Raw genomic sequence first — 26,381 nt, 5'->3', positions numbered from 1 at the left:
TTATGACAGTCCACAGAATTCAGCTTTCCTCTATTTGGTGTAATGATACTAAGCCCAGTAAGGCTGTGTTCAAATTCCGTACTTTGGACACATCCAGCGTGAAATATACTGGCAGACGGAGGCCTCATTCTGGCGTCCATCTGCTCAGTATACGTCTCATCTTGCTGGGAACACAGGATAAAAAAGCGCAGTAAACTGCATCCTATTTCCTGTTGGAGAAAAGAAGAATACATTCAGCGGAGGCCATTAGGGGCTATGCCCTGGCCTATCCCAGGCCTCTGCTGAACATACACTACCGTGTTCCCTCAGTTTTCTAGCTGTCAATATATGTAGGTATCCTGAGCACCAGGAAATCACTCCTCCTCTCACTTTCAAAGCTGGTAGAGATGAGGAGGGCGGATTTCACTGTATAAGCATAGAGAATATAAGCATACAGTGAGATATGCTGCTGCCCTCCATGAAAACAATATGTCCAACAACAGAGGGAAAAACAGGATGTAAATGTAGCCTAACCAGTGAGGAAATGGATTGCGAAGGGAAAAAAACTGATGTAAAAGTAGCCTTAGGGTGATGCCACATGTGGCATTTTTAACGTGTTTTTGGCCCGTTTTTAAGCAGTCCATCAAAAACGCATGCGTTAAAAAAAACGCATCCGTTTTTGACAGGTTTGACCAATTATCTTAATTCAAACTGCTTTAAAACGGGCCAAAAACATGTTCAAAACGCCACGTGTCGCATCACCCTAACCAGTGAGCAGATGGTTCTTGAAATCATGTGAATCTCCTTTAAGTGACTTTCACTTGCAAATACCAGGTACAAAGAACACTGATAAAGAAACCTTCAAGCTTGGCGGGCCCAGGTTATTACAATGGCCAGCAGGTAGTTATTAATTTCTAATGACATAAAGTATACAAATTACGTGACTTATTATTTGTACAGAGGGAACTTATGACAAAGTTTTTTTAATAAGCTGGCAATTATTCATCACCTGTCATCGAGTGTCTGTCAACATTTCTGTAACTACTACCTGTTGGAGCAGCTGGCAATCCATTCCCCCAGCCTTTATCTAGTTAATTCATACATTAATTATTCTAAAATACTATTTTCTTTATTATGTAAATGAGGCTGGTCACATGGTCAGAGGCAATGTTGTCACCCCTGTTACCCCTCCCCTCTCTTCCCCCTGCTCAGGTCTGTGTGTAATGTATAGTAAAGCATTGCTAGTGTGTGTGCTGCATCTGCTGACATACTCTCTCCTCCCATACAGCCAAAAGTTTTGAGAATTATACTAGTCTACTGCATCAGGTTTTATAATGGCAATTTGCATATACTCCAGAAAATTGTAAAGAGTGATCAGCTTAACAGAAATTAATTGCAAAGTCAATATTTGCCTAGAAAATGAACATTTTCACCCAAAACACATTTCAACTTCATTGCAGGCCTGCCTTAAAAGGAGCAGCTAACATCGTTTCAGTGATTGCTCCATTAACACGGGTGTAGGAGTTGATGAGGACAGGGCTGGAGATCAATCTGTCATGATTAAGTAAGAATCACACCACTGGGCACTTTAAAGGGAGGCTGCTGCTTGGCATCATTGTTTCTCTTCTGTCAACCATGGTTATCTTTAAAGAAACGTTGCACTGCACAAAACTGGCCTAACAGAGAAGAGTATTGCAGCTAGAAAGATTGCACCTTTGTCACCAATCTATCGCATCATCAAGGAATTCAAAGAGAGAGGCTCCATTGTTGCCAAAAAGGCTCCAGGGGCCCAAGAAGGACCAGCAAGCGCCAGGACCATCTCTCAAAAGTGTTTCAGCTTCGGGATTGGGCTGCCAGCAGTGCAGAGCTTGCTCAGGAATGGCAGCAGGCTGGTGTGAGTGCATCTGCACGCACTATGAGGTGGAGACTCTTGGAGCAAGGCCTGGTGTCAAGGAGGGCAGCAAAGAAGCCACTTCTCTCCAGAAAAAAACATCAGGGACAGACTGATATTCTGCAAAAGGTACAGTGGACTCCTTTCTGATTGTTTGGAACATCTGGAAAACAGCTTGTTCGGGGAAGACAAGTTGAGCGATACCACCAGTCTTGTCTCATGCCAACCGTAAAGCATCCTGCAACCATTCTTGTGTGGGGCGGCTTCTCAGCCAAGGGAATCGGCTCTCTCACAGTCTTGCCTAAAAACACATCCATGAATAAAGAATGCTACCAGAATGTCCTCCAAGAGCAACTTCTCCCAACCGTCCAAGAGCAGTTTGGTGATCAACAATGCCTTTTCCAGTGTGATGGAGCACCTTGCCATAAAGCAAAGGTGATAACTAAATGGCTCAGGGAACAAAACAGAGATTTTGGGTCCATAACCTGGAAACTCCCCAGATCTTAATCCCATTGAGGACTTGTGGTCAATCAGCAAGAGGCGTGTGGACAAACAAAAACAAATAAATTGTGACACAATGCAAGCATTGATTGTGCAAGAATGGACGGCTATCAGTCAGGATCTGGTCCAGAAGTTAATTGAGAGCTGCCACGGAGAATTGCAGAGGTCCTGAAGAAGAAATATTGACTTGCTGCATTAACTCATTCTGTCAATAAAAGCTTTTGTTACTTATAATATGAATGCACTTGCCTTCTGGTTTTAATGTGTGTTTGTCAGATGTTTTATCACATACAGACATACAACAGATCATGTGACAATATAATATTTGTGTCATTCTCAAAACTTCTGGCCATGACTGTAAACATGTGTGAGACACGGACATCAGCCACACAAGTACCTACATGTTCTGCTATACACAAGTGAGGGACACAGACAACAGCTACACAAGTACCCGACATGTTCTGCTAGACAAATGTGTGAGACACATACATCAGCTACTATCGGACATGCTCTCTCCTCCTATACACATGTGAGAGAAAATAGACATCAGCTACACAAGTTCCTGACATGTTCTGCTATACACATGGCTGCATCCTGGAGCAGTTGAATACACACACAGGCTGCAGGGGGTGTGACCGCCAGCACCAGGAGGTATAGAGAGGAGCCAGCACAAGGAGTATCACATCATTATACAGGCTGTCAGTCATGTGTATAGGAGTATCTCATACACACAGGCTGCAGGGGCCACCAGCGCCAGGAAGCACATGGAGAAGCCATTACACCATTATACCTCACATCATTATACAGGCTGTCAGTCATGTGTATAGGAGTATCTCGTACACACAGGCTGCAGGGGCCGCAAGCACCAGGAAGCACATGGAGGAGCCATTACATCATTATACCTCACACCATTATACAGGCTGTCAGTCATGTGTATAGGAGTATCTTATACACACACAGGTTAATGGGGCCGCCAGAACCAGGAAGCAAATACAGGCAGCACCAGGAGTGTCACATACAGGCTGTCAGTCATGCACTGGGGGTGTGGCTGTGCCTCCGGCTTATGAATAAGCTGGGCAGCTGAACAGGTTAATTTATTGGCCCTCTCTCAGGTCATTTGCATACAGCTTTAGTACGTGATTGTTTAAAGGACATTTACCACTAGGATGAAAGACTGTATACAAATGAACCTGAGGGGCTCTTTTTCATTTCATCATCTTCCCTTATTCCAACTCTTTGAATTCTTTACACCTCAATAATTGTGGATTTGGGGTCTTTCTCTAACCACCTCCACTCCTGAGCATTAAATTATTCTAGTTACATCACCTGATAAGCGCTAGACTCTCTACTGTCAGGTGAGTGGTGCAGGCTGTCTGCTCCAGCCTAGGACCACCTGATCTTAGAGGGTCTAAAATGCTTATTGGGTGCTGAAACTAACTGTGAAGGTAGCTCCGTGCTTTCACCATTTCTTTGTGTGCCGCTCCACTACAGATGCAGCATGAGACCAAAACATTGCTGCCAATGATCAGTTTGCTTCTTTATTGTTAATCCTTTTTCCCATGTCAACCAAAATTTAGAATATCCAATTGTATTCTTAAAACACACAAACCCAATCAAGGCATAAGGGTATAATAAATCATTCACACTACGATAACATGTTGCACCTGTAAAATGAAAAACTGCATAAAATGCATGTACCAAACTGCGCTGTGTGAACGCAGGTACAATAGTGTATGGCTAGTTACCTCATCAAGAACTTTTTATATTCCAGCTCTCTTCTCTTGTGTGTTTCATCAATCCCTAATGGCACCATAGATGCAGTGAAGTTCACGGCGTAAGGTTTTCCTATTAATTCCTGTCGGAAGGGAATGTCCAGCGTTGTCTCGGCTTCGCATTTGCAGTTGCTCTTTGGCAAAAGTCTGTGGAATTAAACAACAAGCCAAAAGCTTTTAGACAACACATGAAGTCATTATTAATTCTTGAGCATGAATATCTAAAAGGGATTTTCTAAGAATGCCTCCTGTCTCCAGGCATGTTATTTGTATGGCTCCAAACAGCTAATTATCGTGAGGACCAGGTGTCATCCTCCCCCACCCCCTCCATAGTAAATTATCCAGGGCCTATCTATAGGAAATGCAATTCAGGTGCAGGGAGGACAAGTTATTCCTGAACGTAGATGTAGTTTGACCGAAACGCTTGAATTTGGGAACTAGTTTGTACTGCACCAGTTATACACATGCTGCTAGTTTCCAAACACCTCCTGACTGAAGAGCAAAGCAAAAAACAGATAAAATGAAGAGCACAAACACGAAGCCCAGGAGCACATTCTGACAGGTCATATGGGGTATAGTTTAGGAATGTTACACTGACTCCACCACTACCTTCCTTCACAGGACTACAATTCAGCAACTTTACACCCACTGCACACAAACATCCTCGGTGCGTGGGATAGGACAAGCACATAGGTCCGTTTTCAAACACCAAGCCTGTTTGTCCTTAGGATGGAACAAGAATAATATTGTGTTCTCTAACAGCTTTTATGCATTAGTTCCATTGTACACAGGACAGACTCTGTAATGAAAATCCAAAAGTCCCACATATGCTGCTGTCTGCTCAATTAGTCCCTTTCGCAATCGGTGGGAGTCTCAGCACTGAGACCCCTAATGATCTGCAAGTCAGACCCTATCCCATGGATAGGCCCTAATTTGTCTTTGTGGGAAAACCCCTTTAACAAAAACGTTACTTGTTTTGAGTTTTTTTAGGTGCATTTGGTAATCTTGGGCTTTGCAGTAAGAGCACATTCAAACTTATGCCCTGTTTTTTTTTTTCAGGCTCATATGCATAATATTTAAAGCCCTTTTTTAGCTACTTATGCCCTTGTTTTTAAGAACAAAACAGCAGATCCCGCCAGAGGGGGCAAAGACCAGTATGTCTGTATGTTTGGTTTACAATCCCTGATCTGGTGATAGATGTCCTTTAAATATATAAATACATATATATATATATTATAATATACTTTATATTTATTATCCATGGCCTCCTTACAGTATGCAAAGAGAACTTTCCCCTCCCAATGTGTGAGATTACTTCAGACCGAGGGAGGGGGAAGTGCTGCGAGAACAGGAGGGAGGGTGAGACAGTATAACAGCCTGTAAGGATACAGCACAGAGAGGCTCTGATAGAGCACTTTTTGCTCATTAGCATAATAGTAATGATTGATTTTAGAAGGCAGGAGACCATACATAACACATAAGAAGACTACCATAGTCACAGTGCCTGGATCTATGAGTAAGTGTCCCTATTTAACCTTGATTGATTTTGATGGTAGATTTCCTTTTAAAAAGAAATCCCCTTATGGAGTTTTTATTAATATATTTTGAGGTCGGAAAACTATATTTTGACTACTGTGTATTACATAAAGTAAGGTATGAGGGTATAGTTTAGTTTCACCTGGGTGTATCAAAGTCTGAATAATAAAATGTGACTTGTAAAGTGCCACCAAATATGTGACAACCTAAAAATGACAGGTCAGGAGGCATTCTCCATTTTTCTATCTACTATTAGATTTGACTAAAAGAAAAGAATTTCCTTCTTCATCCTTAGTTAAAAGCCACACGAGCGCTCAGTCTGGGAAAAGTGGACTCTGCGCTGGTCAGATATTTTACAGACCAAACACATTGCTAGGAATGGTTCTACTTGTGACATATAAAGAATGGAGTTATCTGTTATCATGTTATCATACATACATACTGCATATCACTTTGGTGCTCCTCAGCACTGAAGTAAGTACCTGAAATCTGGTCCATTTTTCAAGGACCGAGCATGGTTACATGGTCATGGTCATGTTTCTTCAGACAAATTCACTGCATGTGTATGGTAAATATACATACCCAGGACTGAACCAAGGACAGCTGAACTGAACTGAACAGTTGCTCAGAAAGTGAGCTCAGAACAGGGGACCAGTAATTCTGGAGAAACCAGTCTGTCGAAACATAGTCCTTCATGTGTAACCTGCCTTATTGCACTGCTGTTGGGTGTAGATGAAATCGTATAGAAAAAAAATCACTTACATTGACCCAGGAATAATGCAATGGAAATGCATTATACTGCATACAATCATAATAGTAATAGTCTACAATACAGAATACATACTCTAGCACTTCAGATTTCCATTTCAAGGATATCCCAGCATATTTCTCAAGTGGCTGCAATGGGCTGTTATCCAGTAGATCCTCAGGGGCTTCTCTGTTCCAGACAGCTACCACCTTATCAGACTTGGTCCACATGTGGAAGCAGAAAAAAGACATAGGCACCAAGACTGCCACAACAAAGCACAGCTTTCTGTTCACCCGCATTCTGGAAAAAAAGATAGAAATTGTATAAATTCTTAGATATATTGATTAAAAAAAAAAAAAAAAAAACAACAACACTCGACAGAATAAAAATGTTAGACCTGATGGAGTCATAAAACTGATGTATACAAGTTCATCAATTTCTAGAGGGTAAATGTACAGGCCTCACATATTCACATTTATATCTAAATAATACATTTATAATTATGTCAATACAGCATCCAATTATAAGAGAATCATTATTCCTCGTCCCCCCCCAGCTCTCCAATGGTCTTCCAGTCGTATGTTGACATGCAGATAGCATGTAATCTCTGCAGCCAACACATGGTTAAAGGGGCCACACACCCAAGTCATAGGAATGTAGGGATGTGGAACCTCTCTGAGCCTCTTGCACCTGAATTTATGAAGTGTCGGCGCAAAAATATTGATATTTTCTGAATCTCGACTTCTTCTATTTTTGGGTGTGACATTTTGGCACCTCTTGTGAATCCACCAATTTTCTGGAGCTTCTCTTTTTCTGACACTTTTTTGGCGCAAGTTGTGGCACAAAAGAGCCACTAAAAGCTGGTCTAGGGAGTTCTAAACATTTCAGTCCCTGCGCAAATTCATTAATCCCTTGCGCCACAAACTTACATCCTGAAAAATACAGCACTGTTCTAGCGCCAACCTGCACCAAAATTAATAAATGACCCTCAATTTCTAGTAGTGACTGTTTGTAGTTAGTGTTGGTATCAAGAATCTTTTCCTACATACCATGTTTCCCCTAAAATATGACATCCCCCGAAAATATTTTGTTCAAGCTTAAAAATATAAGGACTCTCCTGAAAATAAGACAGCAGCCATTACTGCAGCTCCCCCATGTCATACATTAGTATTAGTAGATCATTTAGATACTACAAGAGGCTGTAACATAGGGGAAGAAATCATGGGATAAAATCAGTGACTGCTGCATTGCAAATGGGCTACGAGTAGCTACTTGGAAAAGAAAGAGTCATTTAAAGGACATCTACCAGCAGGATGAAGGATTGTAAACCAAGCACACTGACATACTGGTGTGTTCCGCTCTCCCTGCCTCTGAGCAGCTCCGCCCAAGTGATTGAAATCATGCGCCGGACTTCAGGAGATCCGGTCAATTATGTCCCAGGACGCAGGACCATAATTACAGTGAAGGGGACGTTCTAAGGCAAAGAAAGTTTGACTTCAGTGTTAAACTCTCTGCCTCCTTGACTTCATAAAACCAATTTACATCTTGAGTCAAAGTTGATTTTCTGGATGATGCCACCACTTCAGGCCATTAAAGAAACATCATCAAGAAGCTGCTCAGCTGCTTAAAAACAGACTGGTAGTGGTTTATTAGGCCAATTTCTGATAACATGATTTCTGATGATTTCTACAGTTCCCTTTAAGGAAAGTGCTAAAAATGAGAGATTGGGGCCAATGATCCTCATAGAAATGGAGCCACAACAAATTGAGCATGAAATTCAGAGTTTGGAGAGTTATAATGATGTTAGAGAGGTTGATTTTTTTGTTCAACAATAAAAGTGAATTCTTGTTCATAGAAAAATAAGTCATCCCCTGAAAATAACACCTCTTTAGGAGCAAAAATAAATATGTAAGACATATTTTTGGGAAAACATGGTAGTAGATTATGATAACACTAAATTTCCACAATAGGGGATTTACAATCCTTTCCAGTTTGCAGCAGACGTATATTGCAACTATGATAAACGCTGGGTTATTATGGTGAAATGTCATTGAATCTCCCTAGATTGCTGAGAAATGACGATTATTGGCTTATATAACATCAATGTGATAGTATTTATAGAACCATATAGGAACCATAGGAAGTACTGAGGAGAGCTTATGTGGGGTTTTGTCTGGTATCTGTTAGTAAATTTAAATAATGTAACAATGAGCTTCTGTTATTGTTATGAATCGCGACATTGTAAAGCATTTATGTTCCCAAAAAGTGGATCCAACAAAAGATCATTCATCCTGATGGCATTCTAGAAATAGAAATAGTGTGGACGGGACAATAATAGAAGTCCTTATCTTCCATTGTTTATCGATTCCTGAAGTTCTAGCATGTCTGCTGCTTGAAGAAAAGAAGGTGAGGTACGCCAGGTAGTATTGTGCCCGGTTTTTCATGATCTTCTTACCTGTATTCACGGATTAGTTGCTGTGACAGCTTTGTGTAACCATTAAAGGCATGTTTTATAGTTTATCATCCTAGTGCAGATGATCCTGTATTCCATGTTTATCCCTGGATGTCTCGGAATTATATATATTATAATAATATTATATATAATCATTATATAAGTATTTAAGTATACATTTACATTTTTTTAACTGTTGGGCTTTGCTACCTGGTAGTACCTATTGTCTCACCTAGGATACACCATTTTATGTCTGTAATTTTAGTCATTTTTAATCATTGTAATTCAATGTCATTCTAATAAAGATTTCACATATTTTTGTGACATAAATTATGATCAGATTGGTTTACTGGTTTTTCGGTGGTTTGGTATATGGTTAAAGAAAAAAGTCAAGCATGATAAACCAGGGACACTAAGGCCCCTTCTACACTTGCATTTTTCATGTGCGTGTTCTGTGTGTGCTTTTGACGCGCAAAACTTGCATTGCACTCTGACCCATTGTAGTCAATGGGCTTTTTCAGACTTGCATTTTATTTCACGCACACATGCATGTTTTTTTTTAACGCGCGCTTAAATCTCAACACGCTCTACAAGTCACGCGTGTGAAAAACGCACCATACAAGTCTATGGAATTGCATCAAAGACGCATTACACGCTGAGACACATGCAAGTGCAATGCATTTTTCATGCATTAATTGCCATAGAAAAGATAGACCTCAGCCCTGAGTCCTTTTCACGCGAGTTATATGCGTGTGAAAAATTCATTGAAACTGCATTGAAAACGCGCATGAAAAACTAAGACACTGAACAAACTGACTGAAAACTGATTAAACTGATGCAAATTATCAGTTTTTCATTGACTAAACCCTGATCGCACCCTGATCAGACTCTGATGTGATCTGCAACGCGAATGTGGAAGGGGCCTAGCTCATAGACTCAGGCACCGTGACTGTGGTTATCTTCTAATATTTGTAATCTGTGGCCTCCTTTCTTCTAAAATCAACTTTAAAAAATTATGCTAATGAGCCAGAGAAGGGCTCCGGGGGTGTTTCGGGAGCCCCTCTGTGTTGTAGCTACATAGGCTGGTAGTGTGAATGAGCATTTCCCCCCTACCACTGTGTGCCTGCAACTCACTGCTGCTGAAGAATGCCACATACCATCTCAGAAGTGGTAAATTCATAAGAATTGCTAGGAACTGGCCCTGTGCCCACCAAGGGGTCTCTGCTCCTACCTGTGGTTTGTACCTACTACCCCCTCTTGCTTTTCCTGGGCATTGTTTACTTTACCACTACCCAGGCCCTATATACTGTATTGTCTTATGTGGATGTACTGGTATTGATTTAATGTCTGCATGTACATAGAGATTTATCAGCATCTTTGATTAAGGTAGAAAGCTTTGCTTTTGTCTGTTTGTTGTTCCTGTACTGTCTACCACTCGTTCCCATGCATGTCTATAGGGGACATAAGTTTTACATTTTTATATGTGTATAATAAAGGTTATTGCAGTATACTCAGTACATTGTATTTGTTTTTTGGTGTATGCCTGTGCCCACCATGTCAATTACTGCTGTGGTTTTTTTTCAAAGAAATTATATGATAGGTGGGAGATGAGCTTCAGGGAGAGGGGTCATATAATGACAGGCTACATGTTAAATGCTTGGGGGTTTAAAGGTGAAGGGTAGGGGCAAGTCGTGACATACAACTGCCTCAGGAGTCAGCTTTTGACATTTGTGGAACCAAATCAGTTCTGTACCTTTAGATATGTGTTGAAGGGATGGAAAAAAAAAAAAACACGCTCATGCATTCATAAGTGGGAGTGTGATGGGTGAGGCTAGTACAAAGGAATGTACCAAGTGTCTTCTAGTAAGCAGTCACAGATCTGGGCTCTCTGAGGCAAGTTTAGACATGGATCACTTCTAACAGTGATAAAATTCTTCTCATCACATATGTTAGCACTGAAGATACATTTACATGTATGCAGTATGAAAAACGAAAAAGAAAAAAAAAGGAAATCTAATTTTTTTTTATTTGAGTTGGGCTCTAACACAACGAGAGGCAATTATTATCGGCTTTGCGCCAGATTGTTTGGCAGCCGCTATTTTTTTTGGTGCTGCAACATGTGTGCCATATTTATTGTATGTTGATGCCACAATTTAGCTTCTTTTCCAACACTCACAACTTTCAGCTTTTTTTGGTCTCTCAGTTTGGGCACAGCTTTTTAATCCCAACACTATTCCTGCAATTTAAGTTTCCAGACACTTTTTTGTGTCAAGTCTACCAACTTCTAAACCCCTTCATGCATGTGGTTTGACATTCCTGATGCTCATTTGTTCTTCTTACAGTGCGCCACAATATAAAATAACAGTGTAAAAAAAATAATAAATGACCCCCAATATTTCAAGCTGCCAGTTGAATTAGTTCGGTCCAAAACAAACACCTGTTTATGGAGAAGTTATTAGCATAGAGCTAATGTTTCCTCTTTGACTGTGTTCACATGTGGTTTTTATGCTGAGTTTTGAAACACAATGCAAAGGTTTGCGGGAGATTTGCCAAACCGCATGTTAACAAGCAATTAGGCAAATCTCCTCAAAACAGCCTTTGCATTGTATTTCAAAACTCAAACTCATTTGTGAATACAGCTTTAGTCTCCTTAAAAGGGGTTGTCCGGTCATCAACATTGCCCCACATAAGCTCCCCCCCCCCCCCCCATTTAATACACTTCAATAAATGAAATTAAATATTATGGCCTGTTTTATAGTTATCAAAATCATTTATTTCACCATATATTTATTTGTTTATCACCCCCCCATCCTCTCGGTAACAACAGAGTCCCCCTGTCCTCTTCTGTCGTGCATGCATGCAAATTTCTCTGTGGTGGGGTGACTTGTTCCCCTGCATCTCCTGGGATCATGCTCAAACATGAAGGACACAGTCAGCCATTGTGAGAATACTGACGTGACTGATCGTACTCATATGCATGTTTATCGTCTGGACGGGCACAAGCAGCTTTAAAGGAGAGGATGATGGCACTTGAAGTGTGTAAGATAAAAAGAAATGTAAGATGAAAGACCTGTTAAAGTATGGGAAGGATGGAATGTGTACATAACATGTAAAATTGTGAAATAGAGGCTTTAAAATTTTTTTGCATATAGTAGCCAAAAAACCCCTTTAAGTGAAAGTGGCTGCAGTACAATGTACAGCCACACGTGTGTGTTAATAAACAATTGGGTGTTGCGATCCCTCTGTTCCACTGATCTCTTACCCACTTCTCAGTCATTGAAGAACTGAGCAGACCATCAAGTTTTCCCCTTTATAAATCTCATTTATAATAAAAAGCCACACTTAAAAAAAGAATAAATGATGGTTGAAAAATAATAATAATCAATTATGGGATTATTCTGTAAAACACATAATGTGAATAAGGCCCCACTGCACAATTTATTTGTATGATATGACAGTCCGGAACCATTTATAGAATCAGTCACATAAGTCTACCACCCATTCATTTTAGGTACCAGTGGGTAACCCTTTGTGGTGACCACTAGGGGTCTTCGCTGTCAGACCCTCAGCCATCAGAAAGCCACTTTAGGCCCAATTCTTATGTTATACATATTTAAATTTCCCAATTTAGGGTGTTGATAAGAGCATATATAGTTTCATATTTTGTTCACACATAATATCAGTTTGGGTTTTTTTTCCGCTGCACCCACGCTGGAAAAAAGTAGAAGCAGATGTTTCTGCAGATTCCACCCATGAGATTACAGTGAGTGAAATCTATTGTCTCTTTAGCCAGGAACCTGTAACAGCAGACACTAAGGCTCTGCTTACATCTCTACTCATCACTTCTGCTGTCCTGCATTGCTGTAGGATCAGAACAAGAAACATTCTGAAGGTTCTACATCCCTCTCCTGATGGCCAAAATACATAGACCCCCAAAGTTGTGCCATGTGGTATATCTGTAGCCTTTTATAGAAGTGATACCCCGTGGAAAAAAGTGCACACAGACGGTCACAACCCTGATGCATTAAGAACAAATTTTGTATAAACTTTTAATAGCCAAACTAATGTATTATCCCTGAAAAATATTGCAATTTCTGGTGCACACCAGAAAAGGGGGCCTGGCGAGGCATGAAACAAGGCAGGCCATGGTGGGGATGCCTTAACCAACCAAATTTATTATAACTTGCGCCAAAATAACTTGTAGTTTAAAGCTAAAATCTATGGCAGCCTAGACCTCGTGTCAGGGCTGTAGAGTCAGGGTCGGAGTCGGTGACAATTTTGGTGGAGTCGAAGTTGTGATAAAATAGACCGACTTAGTCTTCACAAACATATAATACATTCTAAAAATGTCTATATTTCCTCTGATTAAATCTTTTTATTAATCATTAGTACAGTGCGAGATTTACATGGCTATTCTATTGTTGATCTAAGGATTTAGACCCGGGGGAGAACAACATTAATTTGTCTAAGGATCATGGTGTCATACTGCTCAGACTGCATCAGTAACCAGCACCATTGATGGCCCAACCACAGTATAGCACAAAATACCTCCCAGAAATTATACATACAACAGTACAGTAATACCACCAGCAACCAAATACTGCATTCAGAGCACATAATAATACTGGAGTCCCCCAACAGCAGACAACTACCAGAACAAGGAGAGTGATGGGGTGCTACACCAGATAACCTGGCCTCTGTAGTCACCAGACCTGTATCCAATCGAGATGGTTTGGGGAGAGCTGGACCGAGTGAAGGCAAAAGGGTTAAAACGTGCTAAGCATCTCTGGGAACTCACTGGGGCACATTTACTTGCCCGGTCCTGCACGTTCCCCAATTCGGAGTGTCCGACGCTCATGCACTCTGCCACCATTCACTTACATCATGCATGTGTCGCTCCCCGCTCAGGCCCGCCGAGGTCCACCTTGCGACACAATTTTAAAGTTGAATCCCACGCTCTGTCCGAATCAATCAGATCGTCAGACGGCCCACCCCCCACCCCCCCATTTCTGTCACATGAAAGCCGGTGCAAATGTGCCAAAATCCGACCACATGTGACACACTACGGAAAAACCTGACGGAAATGCGGCCAACTGTTGGAAGACCATTTCAGGTGACTACCTCTTGAAGCTCATCAAGAGAATGCCAATAGTGTGCAAAGCATTAATCAAAGGAAAAGGAACCTAAAATACAAGACATATTTTCAGTTTCACACTTTTTTGTTAAAGAGGACCTTTCACCACCTCACACATATGAAGATTATCATACCATCCTGTAGAGGCTGCTGCACAGATTCAGGCGCTCTTGGAATTTTCCTTCTAGCCCCCACGGTTGCGGAGATATCATTCCGAGGTTCTGACCATTGTAATCTGTGTTTGGTCAGAGAGGAGGAGCTGGGGCTGGAGGTGTGTGTTATGCTAATCTTCTCGCGTACTGTCCAATCAGTGGGCGGCAATGTCAGAGAAACGATTATGAATATTGATCTGTGAGTTTTTTTCTATGTTCATCTAATGGTTGTGTTCACACACATTCCGCTAATATACTGTTGACATTATGTTTACAATGTTTCGGCAGTTTTGCATGTGGTTGCGATTACGCGGCGTCTGCGCCAGTTGCGATTACGCGGCGTCTGCGCCAGTTGCGATTACGCGGCGTCTGCGCCAGTTGCGATTACGCAGCGTCTGCGCCAGTTGCGATTACGCGGCGTCTGCGCCAGTTGCGATTACGCGGCGTCTGCGCCAGTTGCGATTCGCTGCATTGTCTCACATTTATGTTTGCGTTTATGCATACGCACCACGTTTTTATGTGCATGCAGTGTTTGAGGTGCGTTTATATTTTCTGTTTATGTTGAATTTGCGTCATGTTTAACCCCTTAAGGACGGAGGGTTTTTCGGCTAATTTCTCGCTCTCCAACTTCAAAAATCCATAACTTTTTCATTTTTACGTGTACAGACCTGTGTGAGGGCTTATTTTGTGCGTAACAAATTTTACTTTCCCGTAATGTTATTTATTTTAACATGCCGTGTACTGTGAAGCTGAAAAAAAATTCCAAATGTGGAAAAATTGAAAAAAAAACGCACGTGCGTCACGTTCTTGTGGGCTCAGTTTTTACGACTTTCACTCTTCACTCCAAATAACATGCCTACTTTATTCTTTGGTTCGGTGCGATCGCGGTGATACCAAATTTATATAGGTTTTATTGTGTTTTAATACATTTTCAAAAATTAAACGAATGTGTACAAAAAAGAAAAAAAATTTTTTGCCATCTTCTGACGCTAATAACTTTTTCATACTTTGGCGCACGGAAATGTGTGAGGGGTAATTTTTTGCGAAATGAGGCGACGTTTTCATTGCTACCATTTTGAGGTCTGTGCGACATTTTGATCATTTTTTATGTTATGTAAAAAGGTGTAAAAGTCGCATTTCGGACATTTGGGCGCCATTTCCCGCCTCGGAGGTCACCGCCGGCCGTAACCGTTTTTATATTTTGATAGATCGGGCATTTTGGGACGCGGCGATACCTAATATGTCTGTGATTTTTACTGTTTGTTATGTTTTATATCCGTTCTAGGGAAAGGGGGGTGATTTGAACTTTTAATATTTTATTAATTTTTTTTATTTTTTAAACTTTTTTTTTTCTTTTTTTTTTCACTATTTTTTAGACCATCTAGGGTACATTAACCCTAGATGATCAGATCGCTCCTACCATATACTGCAATACTACAGTATTGCAATATATGGCGTTTTTGCAGGTCTTACATTACAATGAGCCACTGGCTCATTGTAACGAACCTGCATAAACCATGTAGCCTCGTGTCAAGAGAAGACCCGAGGCTACCATGGTAACCGATCGCCGCCCCCCGATGACGTTCGGGGGCGTGGCGATCGAAAAAAAGATGGCGGCGCCCGCGCGCCGCCGTCTTTTAAACGCCGCCCGCGACTTTGCGGGCGGCGTTTAGAGGGTTAATAGCCGCGATCGGTGCAAGCACCGACCGCGGTTATTAGCGGTGGGGGTTTTGTGCAAAATGCAAAAACCCCCACCTCTGTATGAAGAGGACTCAGCCCGTGAGCCCTCTTCATACATCCCTTATACCTCTGCGCCGTAGAGCTACGGCGCAGAGCGTTAAGGGGTTAAGCTTACATAGCATTCGCCTTTATGTCGAGTATTTTTGTGTTTTTGCTTATGTAAACGGCGCTTGCGTTTACTGCACATTCACACTTACATTTACATTCCATTTGCATTTATGTCTGGTTAGTATCATGTTTACGCTTATGTGGTATATGAGTTGATGTCTCGTTTGCACTTACGTTTACACAGCGTTTGCGTTTCTGTTTACATTGCATGCGTGTAACATTGCATTTTTGTAAACATTGTGTAAATGCAATGTCATCAGAATATTAGAATGTGTGTGAACATAGCCTTTAGATGCAGATAGAAAAATTACATCTCACCACTGACAGTATGAGAGTAGATTGGCATAACACACGCCCCTGGCTCCTGCCCCAGCTCCTCCTCTCTGACCAAACACAGATTGCAATGGTCAGATCTCAAGACTAATAACTCTGCAACCGCTAGAAAGAAAATAATAATAATCTTTATTTATGTAGTGCCATCATATTCCGTAGCGCTTTACAAATCATAGGGGACAAATATAATAAAACATGACAGAGCACAAAACATTCATATGGAACAAAAGGAGTGAGGTTGTATATATACAGATGTATATGTAGTATGATTTCTAACTCTTACTACACTATTCGCTCTAGGCTTGTGCTGGGAGCCAACACAAATATTCTGCTGGCAGAGCGACTTCTGCTGCACATACAGGATACATTGCAGTTGAGAAATATTGTTGTAGGAATCTTTTCAGTGCCAAGAAATTAAAGATGTTCTGGCATATGAATGTTTTTCACCGTTTGCATTACTGCTTTATAAATAGGCTTTCAAGTACAGGCAGTCCCGGGGTTATGTACAAGATCTGTTCCGGAGGTTTGTTCTTAAGTTGAATTTGTATGTAAGTTGAAACTGTATATTTTATAATTGTAGATCCAGACAAAAAATTTTTGTGCCCCCGTGACAATTACATTTTTTTGCTGTATTGGGACCAAGGATTATCAATAAAGCTTCATTACAGACACCTTACAGCTGATCATTACAGTCTGGGACTATAGTAAAGCATTCAGAGAGCTTCACCAGAGGTCACAGGAGGCAGAGGAGCCCGTTTGTAACTAGGGGTCGTCTTTAAGTCAGGTGTCCTTGAATAAGGGAACCGCCTGGACTTTTTTCATTGGATCAAAAAGAGGGTAGAGAGCTTGAGTAAGGGTTGACATGAATATTTCTTGGGGTTCAGATATATTCAAAGGCGTGAATATGTAAATCAATAAGTAAGGCTGCATTCACACTACAGTATGGGGGACGTATATATGGCCGATATACGTCCCCCATACACTTCTATGGGCTCGCGGCGCCCTACGGGAGCGGTACGGTGCGGCACCGTACCGCTCCGAAGCCCGGGAAAAGATAGGACATGTCCTATCTTTTCCCATATTACGGCGCCGCGGCCATACATCGCTATGGAGAGGGGCGGGGGTGAGCTGCGCTCACCTCCTCCTCCTCCTCTCCCCGCGCTGCCGTGTGCCCGCCGTGCTACGGTGCGGCGGGCTCACGGCAGTGTGCATGCAGCCTAAGTCTATGTTCATTTATTAAAGCAAACCTGTCACTAAATTTACACAGTAGAGTTACAATATTTGAAGAAGATAGAGCTCTGTAAAGTAATTAATAGTTATTAATACAGAGAAGTATAGTTTAATATTTCTGAAGGATTTGTGGGCCTGAGCTGACAAATGAGGTTAAATGTAAGATAATGTATTTGGGTCGAAGAAAGTAAAATTATAATTAATGTTTTAAATGGTAATTTTTTTTGGCAAAACTGAAGGGGAAAAAGACTTGGGGGTATTGGTGGATAATAATTAGGATTAGTCCACTGAGTGTGCTGAAAAATTCGCTAAAAATACATTGCTAAATACTGGGTGGGCAATACAATGCCAGCTGTATTCTATCTGAATACAACTTCTGAAAATCAGGAACAAATGTGACGTGAACCTTGCCAGGAATTACATGATTCACACACAGATTTATTAGTGGAAACTCCTGAAATAGCTTGCACAGTCTAGTAAGGAGGTAAGGAGGGCAGCTTTTATGCAAAAAACGACAGCTACTAAGTATTAGCTATTATCTCGGAGCGGAAATCCAAGCATTCCAGGCTATTGACTTCTCAGCTGAGAATACATTTATATACAGATCATATTATCCATCCACTCTCACCAGTTATATGCCATATGTTGAACTGTATGACACCGATTAGCGGCATTAGAAGTGTAAAGCCGTGGATTAATTTTGCAACTTCAGTCAATGTTTGTTCTAGATATACTAAATGCTTTTCAATACTGATCTCATTGCTATGTGTAACTACAGGTGGTTAATAGGGTATTGACAATGCCTTAAACATTACTGAGGGGAACCTTATCAATTTATGGCTACACGTCAGATTTCATGTTATGTGTATGTGTTTATTGACTTTGCATCAAAATACCCGAGTACATATATGAAGGTCATATTTACACATTATATGTTTTACTGTTGTCAATATATATATATTCCTTAATGTCCTGTGTTTTCCTATACGAAGAGTTAATATCCACCGTTGTAAGATAGAAGAGACATAGTTCAGGAGGACATTTAACTAATTACCGTAATAATAATAATAATAATAATAATAATCTTTATATAGGGCCAACAAATTCTGCAGCGCTTTACAAATCAATTAATAATCAGGAGGTTATATAAAAGCACATTTTTGTCTGAGAAACCCAGCATTTCGTTTGTCTCTCGTCTGGATAAAAGATCAATACTCAAGTTGGCTCCCTGTGGCCTCTATACAGAGAAACTAATATCTCCCTGGCTGTACACAGGTTCACCCCATTTCGTAACCTTGACATTCAAAGTATCCTGGCTGTGTCATCCTGTAGGCAATCATGGGTATGATCTACCTCTTGAGCGTGAACAAAACCATGGTATTTCCCATTTTGGGGTTGGACTTCTCCAAAATGACAGACACTGACAGCCCAATAACATGCAACACTAGCAATGCCAAGGTCAAGACGTTCAGTTCCCTCTACAAAAAGGACAACCTGATAGCAATAGATGGTATGTCCATTGCTTAGGAGCGGAGTCCCAATCCAATTCTTCCCATGGACAAGAGAGCCGAGTTCTTGCAGTTCTTCCCAGGTGGCTTGGAACATCCTGGTTTTCTTTTGCTCCGGAATTTGTGAATTTGGGAGCTAGCACCTTACAAGGACCTTCTGTTCTATGAAAGTTTACTTCATGCCAACCTTTCTTATCTACATATGTTGGTCTGGAGAATGAGAGGGATACTCTAAGACATTAGGGGTTTTCTGAAGCAGTCAGAAGTACCCTCTTAGTTTTCAAGTAGCCAAATACAATGTTGTTTTATTACAGAATTCCAAGAATCCAATGGAAGTCTGCTCTCTCCTATCTTTTCTTCAAAAAGGTTATGAAAAAGGTCTAAAACCCAACACTTGAAGATGCAGGTTATAGCTATTAATGCTTTTTTGAAAGGGATTTTCTTAAAATATCCTCTGTTCTCTAGATTCCTGAAAGGAGTTCAGAAGCTGAGAACTGTATCAATACTTGCCATCTCATCCTTTTTTTTTTGTTACTAACCCGATAGGATCACTGCATTTATCGACATTGGAAACCTGTTTTTGGCTTATATTTTGGGCAAGAAGGAGATGAGTATATAGGTATATTGTACTGCATGTAAACATTCAATATCCATCTTATGTTTGTCATTTAAATATTTACTCTTCGTGTGCTTAGAGACATTCTAAGAGTTTTGATGCACAAAAAGAGTAGATATATACAGGCAGTCCCGGACTTACGGCCATCCCAGATACGAACAGGGCCCTCGGTACTGCACGCATACATGTTCTGCTTCCAACCTTTAAGACCTCCATTGATATTGGAGGTTACTGGACGGAGCCCAATGCTGTCTCTGATTGAGCAGAGGAACAGGCAGGAGCAGTGCAGGAAGATGCCAGGGAGCCCATACAGATACTCACCAACGCTCGAGTCATTAGTCACCAGATACCAGCGACTTGTACTTCTTCCTGCGCATGAAGATGTGCAAGCCAGCAGTATCAGAGGTTATGGGTAACTAAGGATGCTTCCGCTGGTGCGATCTCACACTTCCCGAGTTAGCAGTCAGCGGGCAGAGTATACCCACAGCCCAGACTACAGCCAGGGTTAAAATAGTCTAGCCCAGATTATACCCCGGGTACACTTTGGCCAGTGCCAGATTATGCCCAGGGTATAACGTGGCCTAGGCCAGAGTATATCCCCCAGGACAGAGTTTACCCCCATAAGTAACAGTGTGATATACACAAGAATTACTTAAAGATACTGTCCACTTTCAACAAATAATTGCTATTGTTTGTGTAAGGGTGAATTCACATGGCCTTCTGAGGGGACGTATATGGCCCCATAGCTGGCAATAGCTGCACGGCGGGGATACAGTGCCACACATGTTTGGCACCGATCCGGGCAGCACACTGCAAAAAGATAGAGCATGCTCTATCCTTCGGCTCTATCCTGTTTTCTATGGAGGGAGGAGGGACCACCTCCTCCTCCTCCCCAGCACACGGGCATACCGCGTGTGGATGAGCCCTAAGGAATAGTTATACATTTTTCCAATATACTTTGCGGTTTTCTATATCTCTGCTTGCCGTCATTCTATAGAAAGTTTCTACATTTACTTCCTGTGAATAGAAATTTGTCCCTGGTCATGTGATGGACACACAGGTGCAAGAGAAGTTAATACCAAATGTCTCTGATTACTCTCTGTGATAATAACGGCTCGTGCGCCTGTGTGACATCACATGACCATGGACAGATTTCTATCCACTGGAAATAAGAATAAAAGCTTTCTTAAACAGGAGAGCAAACAGAGATCTATAAAACCGCGAGGAATTGATACAGAAAGTATATAGAAAAATTTAGAAACTTTCATAAACCATATGAATTATTTGCTGAAAGTGGAAAACCCCTTTAATTTTTCTATATTTTGTTTTGAATTCAGCTCTAGTAAGCATACCTCCCAACATTTGTGAAAGGGAAAGAGCGATCCCCCTAAGCCACACCCCCAAATCACTCCCTGGCCATGCCCCAAATTTTAGCCATATTATAATAATAAAAATCATCTCAATAAAAAAAAAATTAAATTATCCTCATTGGGATTTGAACCCAGAACCTGCAGTGTCCATGTACAATAATGACACAGCGCCTCAACCAACCGCCTATAACCTCTGTGATTATCTAGGTGTATAATTTTGGTAACTAAGAACTATGACTAAGGTTACACTGTGACACAGATTTAATGCTTTGGTATATAGGGAGGGATCTTCTCAGAAATTATTGTAATTATTGAGACTATTATTATTATTATTATGGAGATTATTATTATTGAGATGATTATTATTATTACTATTAATAATAGTCTCCATAATAATAAAAATAATAACATTTATAATAATAATAAGTTTAAATAATTAACATAAATAATCTCTGAGAAGATCCCTCTCTATAGATCAGTAAGTCTGTGTCACAGTGTAACACTGGCAGATAACACTTCTTAGTTACCAGAAATCCTCAGCTCTGTATCACTGGGCAAAACTTTATTTAATTTAATTAAATAAAGAGCTTGTGTCTGGGGAAGCCCTGGAGACCATATATGGACAGATGGTGATCTGACCTGATGACGTGGTCCCTGCTCTCCGGCTAAGCCGACACTTCTCTGAAAAGGATTCCCTGCCCGATGTCTGCTCTGGGGAACCCTAGGAGATGCAGTGACCATATATGAACAGATGCTGATCTGAAGCGGATGACGTGGTCCCTGCTCTCCGCTAAACCCGACACTTCTCTGAAAAGGATTCCCTCCCGATGTCTGTAGAAGCCATTCTGTACTGTGAGTTCAGGCTTTCAAAGTATTTACTATGCGGACACAGCGCCGGGACACAGCGGGAGCAAATCCGTGACAATCTCATAGCTGCCCGTGACTTGGGGCAGAGGTAAGAAAAACGGGACTTTCCCGGCAAAAATCGGGACGGTTGGGAGCTATGCTAGTAAGTTAAGCATTTCAAAACGCTTCATTCCCACATTCTTTTCTGTGCAAACTGCCTGCACATGTATTTAAGAAGTGTCTGCGCCACCCTTGTGTCACACGTGACCGTTTTGTGGTGCGGCTGCACTAGGCATCATGCCACACAAATTTCTGCACTGAAGGGGGCCTTCTGGTGCTCCGTTGCGCCACAATTATCATGCAAAGTCCAAAAGAAATGTGTCGCACATCCCATGTTAAAGGTGCACTCTGTCGGAGCTGAGCAGAGGGTGCCAGATTCATGAAGAACCTTCACCAGAAATCCTTAATCTGACACCCTATGAACACTTCACATAGTACAGACTGCACTGTTCCTAGTTAATGTGCCCCATAGCGTTCAGATTGCTTTTACATAAACATGGTTTAAATAATGTGATGTTAAAGCAATGTAAATGCAATGTTAATGAAAAGGGTGTGAGTGCAGGCTAATATACGTAAGCACTACGTGAACTCAATAAGCGTGTAAACATGTTCAAATAGCATTTACATAAACATGCTTCACATCAATGTGGTGTTCAGACAATGTAAACAAGATGTAAATGAAAAGTGTGTGAATGCAGGCTAACATTGGGTTCACATAGTGCTTACGTAAATATGGTATAAACATTGTGTTCACATTGCTTTTACAGAAACTTGTTCATTTTATACCCCCTGGTACGCAGATTATCTCTAGGCAGGGCCAGCGCCAGCACTGGGCATACCTGGGCACCACATAAGGCTGTACATGAGGAATCCAAGTTAGTGAGGGGGCTGTATCTACTGAATCCATTGGAGGTGAGTGGGGCTTACATAAAATAACCATGAGGGAGCTGTTTGGTATGATAAACTAGCGAATATGTTAGGGAACAGGCTACTGTTTGAGTTTCTAACTTTTGAATACAGCCACGTGAGTTCACTGCAAAGGGGCCCACTGAGGCTCTGTCTGCTGGTTTTAACGCAAAAAACAGATCAGACCTGCCACTATCAGCTATCATGATATTATTATAAATCTCCCCAATAAAGTACATCTGACCACTTAGTGTGCTGCCCTCATGTCCTCTGACCTCTGGTGGCACAATCCCCATGTGAAAAAGCTGCATGTTTAGATGGGGATCTACTCTTAGGCTACTATTACACCACCATGTGTTTGCCCAGGAAGAGTACAAGGTGTTGTGGTGCACGGCCGTAATCTTTTCCATGCACAGTACGGTGCCACGTGTGTGTGCTCACCATACCGCAGCCAAGTGCCATAGCCGTCTCTGGGGGGGTATATCCAATATACATCACCAAAACGGGCAGAGTGAAATGGGCCTTAAGCAAACTATTGTCGGACTACATTACATATAGCTAGTATCAAAGCTTTAAACACATAATTGGGGGAAATTTATCCTCAATTTAGTGGCAAAAATTGTGCAACAAAACCAGTTTGAAAAATAGAAGAGCTGGAAAAGTGTCGGATTCACAAACAGTGCCACAATTTTGTGCCAAAAACAAGACAAGTCGTGAGTTTTGGAAATTGTGGCTCGGACACTTCATAAATAAGACACGAGGTGCAGCAAGGAGGGTAAAAAAACTATACTATACAATATCCCAGTATAGTAAGAAGCTTGAGCTTGACCTAACTGTATGTCAGATCTTGCCTGGCATGGAATTCTGCTATAAAATGTGCAAGGATCCTGGTGAAGGTCATATAAAAAGTGCTGCCACAGCACACACCCCACCTATTTGGTGTAGGTGGAAATTCACAGCAAGAAATTGTCATGGCTTCAATGCAATGAAAATTTAGCAAAAACCCACAATGGACATAAACCAGAAAACTTCAACTTATAAAGGAGAGAAAACCAGTGAAGAGATAACATCAAGGACCAGATGGATAGGACCTAGGTCATTTTATACCTCCTGATATAGAGTTTATGCCCAGGGGTATATATTCAGGTCTGGGAAGGGGGGGGGTTAAATTCATGGGCGGGTGGCGTATAATCTGGGATGGGGTCACTCTGGCCTGCTACACAGGAAGAACTATAAGCCAGAGTTTGCGGGTAACTAAGGAAGCAAACTCAGCAGCTAATGGATCCTCAGTTACCCGCAACCCGTGGTTGTACTATACATGATAACATATCAGGGCAGGGATGACAAACAGACGGCAGCGGAAGCTCTCAATACCAGCAGCTATTACAGTACTTTATTATAAGAAATACAATCCGCTCGTATCGGAGGTTCTGGTAAGGATGTGAACTCTCCATTTAACGCTTCCTTATATCCCCACAACCTCCGCTACCAGCGGATTGTACTTCTTCATTGGCACACTTGCAGAGGACCTTTATTATGCTGCGATGGTGACTCTTTTTGCCCCTGAAGTCCATGATGGCGGGTAACTAAGAACTAAGGACATATGTACTAGTGAGATCTCATGGCATCACAAAATGATGTGTCCTTAGTCACCCTTGATTTTGATTAGCTACTATAGTTACTTCTACTACTAGCCCATTCATTATTAGCTGTCTAGAGTTACTGTATATATAAAAAAAAAAATATATCAGTTCCAACTTACATACAAATTCGAGTTAAGTAGAGTCCTATGGTCCTTTTCTTGTACATAACCCGAGGACTGCCTGTAAATGAATAAATGACAAGTAAAACTAAATCTGTCTTGTTTTTCCTCCTGCTCTGTCATATGATCCCTGCAGATGACATTATATTTTCATAGTGACAATTTCCCTTGAAATATCTTACAGTGCACTTATTTTACTCCAGTGTGAAGGGAAATGCTATTTCCACAGATACTCTACTAGGTATTTTAGAGGATGTGGTAAAAGATATTTGTTGAAACAATTTGGTTAAATTCTGAACCAGAAATTCTGGCTAAAGTCTGGGTTTGGGGACCCAAACCAGCAAAGTTCAGCACAGGTACGAACTTTGAGGTTCTGGTTCGCTCAACACTAGTCACAACATCTTGTACCTACCCTGACCTGTCTAGGTACTCCTTGCTTCACTACACAAATACTGAAATGAGTCGTAAAGGGATCGCTCTTATGATCTTTCTTCCACCTAGGCAGGGATTCTTTACTGTAAGAGCAGTGAGACTGTGGAACTCTCTGTCGCAGGAGGTTGTTATGGTGAATCATTTGTACATGATCAATTGAGGCCTGGATACTCTGGAGAGTAGAAATATCCCAAGTTATGGAAAATACATTGTTGTATGTGGCAAGTTTTTCCTTTGCAATGGACGAACACTTTAGGATAACAGGTTGGATTTGATGAAGAGCATATACCCTGCATACTATGAGTCAACTCATTTCACTATTGTTTCAGGTATGGTTGGGTGTTGGATCTTGATAATATCTCAAGTAAGCCTAGTATATCATGTCAGAAATAAAGACAAAGTTCAATTATCGGGACAAAAAAAAAAAAAAAAGGGAAATGTCAACAGAGATCATTCCATCATATGATGGACACATATGGATACTGATGTACCTCATTGATTATAATGGGCTTATCAGTTTTATATTGAGGTATTGGTCATTTTGCCAGACAAAATACTGCAGACGTGTCAAAGATGATAAGCTGAGTAATAAGCCATTGTGGTTGTGAAGTATGTTTGTGAAATGCAAAACAAAATAAAACCATAGATATGACAAAATACATACAGTACGTGTACAAGGAAATAGGATTGATCATCTCATTCAGGTCTTTGTAGAACTATATATTCAATCTAAATACTTAGATGATTAACACATTTCCAGCCACGCCATGATGACGGTTATCTAGTTACAAAGCAGGAGGAACACATTCAGGAATGCTATAGAATCCTCACAGTTCTGGCAGAACCAGGGAGTAAGAGTTCTGCTTACGGAGATGTTGCCAAATAATTTCGCCTTGCAGACGTGTGGAGACTTATGATTGTTGATGCTCCACTAGGGAATATTGGGAAATAAGCAATTACATTTTTCCGGATGGAATACGATGTCGGATTAAAGCCAAACCAGTATATCTATTTGCATATTACCCAGTTCTTGCAGGAGGCAAATACCGAATTCTGCACTTAAAAATCCCTGCAGCAACAAAATCGCTGGATAAAATGCATCAGAAATCAGCTGTCCCTGTAAATCGCTGCGGGCTAGTCGCCTGCAACATTGCTGTGGCTTATTCATAGTGATTTTATCCAGTCTGTGCCTAGGCGATTTACCATCCCAATTGTAGAACTGCTAGGTTTGTTCTGAGTTCTAGGTTTGTTCTGGGAAAATCCAAGCAAGGTTCTTGATACAAACCCACAGCTCAAAACATTTGT

At 41.1% G+C, this 26,381-nt stretch overlaps 1 protein-coding gene across 6 annotated transcripts in view; it reads right to left on the bottom strand.

Moving 5' to 3' along the window:
* B4GALNT1 (beta-1,4-N-acetyl-galactosaminyltransferase 1) overlaps nt 1–26,381 on the bottom strand; it is an 86,891-nt gene that overhangs the window by 37,207 nt on the left and 23,303 nt on the right. For 3 of the 6 annotated variants that reach the window (XM_072134854.1, XM_072134855.1, XM_072134853.1), the window contains exons 2-3: nt 6,524–6,727; nt 4,117–4,290 (exon numbers count right to left, since the gene is read on the bottom strand). In XM_072134854.1, coding sequence (XP_071990955.1) covers nt 4,117–4,290; nt 6,524–6,727 — 378 coding nt within the window. Of the gene's footprint in view, nt 1–4,116; nt 4,291–6,523; nt 6,728–24,644; nt 24,706–26,381 lie in introns of those variants that run through there. The other 3 variants (XM_072134852.1, XM_072134851.1, XM_072134856.1) reach the window with 2 other exon arrangements.

This window comes from Engystomops pustulosus, chromosome 2 (genome assembly GCF_040894005.1).
Source record: "Engystomops pustulosus chromosome 2, aEngPut4.maternal, whole genome shotgun sequence".
NCBI lineage: Eukaryota > Metazoa > Chordata > Amphibia > Anura > Leptodactylidae > Engystomops > Engystomops pustulosus.
This window is presented reverse-complemented; position numbering and strand designations above follow the sequence as displayed.